Source organism: Solanum pennellii, chromosome 4 (assembly GCF_001406875.1).
Source record: "Solanum pennellii chromosome 4, SPENNV200".
In the NCBI taxonomy this organism is placed as follows: domain Eukaryota; kingdom Viridiplantae; phylum Streptophyta; class Magnoliopsida; order Solanales; family Solanaceae; genus Solanum; species Solanum pennellii.
The window spans coordinates 45,704,176-45,705,337 of NC_028640.1; the positions used below are offsets into that span (position 1 = coordinate 45,704,176).

Genomic DNA, 1,162 nt, shown 5'->3' on the forward strand with positions numbered 1-1,162 from the left:
GGGTGGGGGTGGGGGTGGGGGGGCAGTATCTTACCAACCAAAATTTTTCTCAACACTAGTTTTAGAAAAACTTATTACATTTAAAACTGATGCACTAATCTAAACAGCTAGGCACATTATCTGAAGGATGTTAGCATCTGCATGTTTCTTTGATAAGTAACATTGACTTCTTTATCTATATATATATATGTTAAGTTGAGAATATCATTTTTGATATTTATTAAAATGTATGAGCATGTGAAACAGTCCTGTAATGGTGGATGAGAAGGGTTTACTTTTCTTGAAGGAACTCGAAACTTGTTATTAGTAGTGATTCTTGGAGTGTTAACTCACCAGTGTTCCCCCTCTCACTCGCTTCTTCTAAAGTATGCATCATAGAGTAATATTGATTAAGTGTGATTATGTTCTAGACTCTAATTTATGTTTTGATCAATTCTAAGATTTTGAAAGACAGCATTCCGCATCTTTGTCCTGGGTTAATCAAAAAACAAAAGGCTAGTGTATTTTACTTACTATGTTTGTTTGATCCAGACTAGTCTGTTTAGCATGGTGATGTTGTGAAACTGTATAGATATTCATTTGTTCTCTTGATTCACATTTGTTAATTGAATTGGAAATTAAGATTTCTGTGGCCATCCTTTTGCATCCCTGCTATTCTAAGCTGTCTCTACTGCACCCAGTAAGACTTGGTCTGATAGTGGTTGAAATTGCAGGATGGACAAATAGATTATGGGGAATTTGCGGCAATGATGAGGAAGGGCAATAGTGGAGGTGTTGGAAGGAGGACCATGAGAAACACTTTGAATTTGGGAGAAGCCCTTGGACTTGTAGAGAGTAAAGAAGAAGATGTATGACCCATCACTAATCAAAATGTACTCTGCATCAAACTTTCTATACTAGTTGCTTTATGACATGTAGCTCCCTCCAGCATATAATATCACCATTACGAGATTTAGATTGCTTTGTCTCACCTTCATCTCTTCCCATGTTCTATTGATGTCTGCCTTTTTGCCATATCACATTTGATTGGGGGTAGGGGTGTTTCTGCTTAACCCACCTTCGAATTTGTCCTTGTAGGTATACCTATACCTTTTGAATACTTCCAAATTAAATGGAAACTTCTTCTCCCCCACCCCCCACCCCTCCTTTCTTTTTTTTTTGG

General features: G+C 37.3%; 1 protein-coding gene across 2 annotated transcripts in view; it reads left to right on the plus strand.

Moving 5' to 3' along the window:
• Positions 1-1,014, plus strand: part of LOC107018336 (calcium-dependent protein kinase SK5-like) — an 11,945-nt gene extending 10,931 nt beyond the window's left edge. For both annotated transcript variants that reach the window (XR_003577955.1, XM_015218798.2), the window contains exon 7: positions 714-1,014. Coding sequence is in view for 1 of the 2 variants with exons in the window: in XM_015218798.2 (XP_015074284.1) it covers positions 714-854 (141 nt within the window). In the remaining variant the exon portion in view is untranslated. The remainder of the gene's footprint in view (positions 1-713) is intronic.
• The last annotated feature ends 148 nt before the right edge of the window (positions 1,015-1,162 follow it).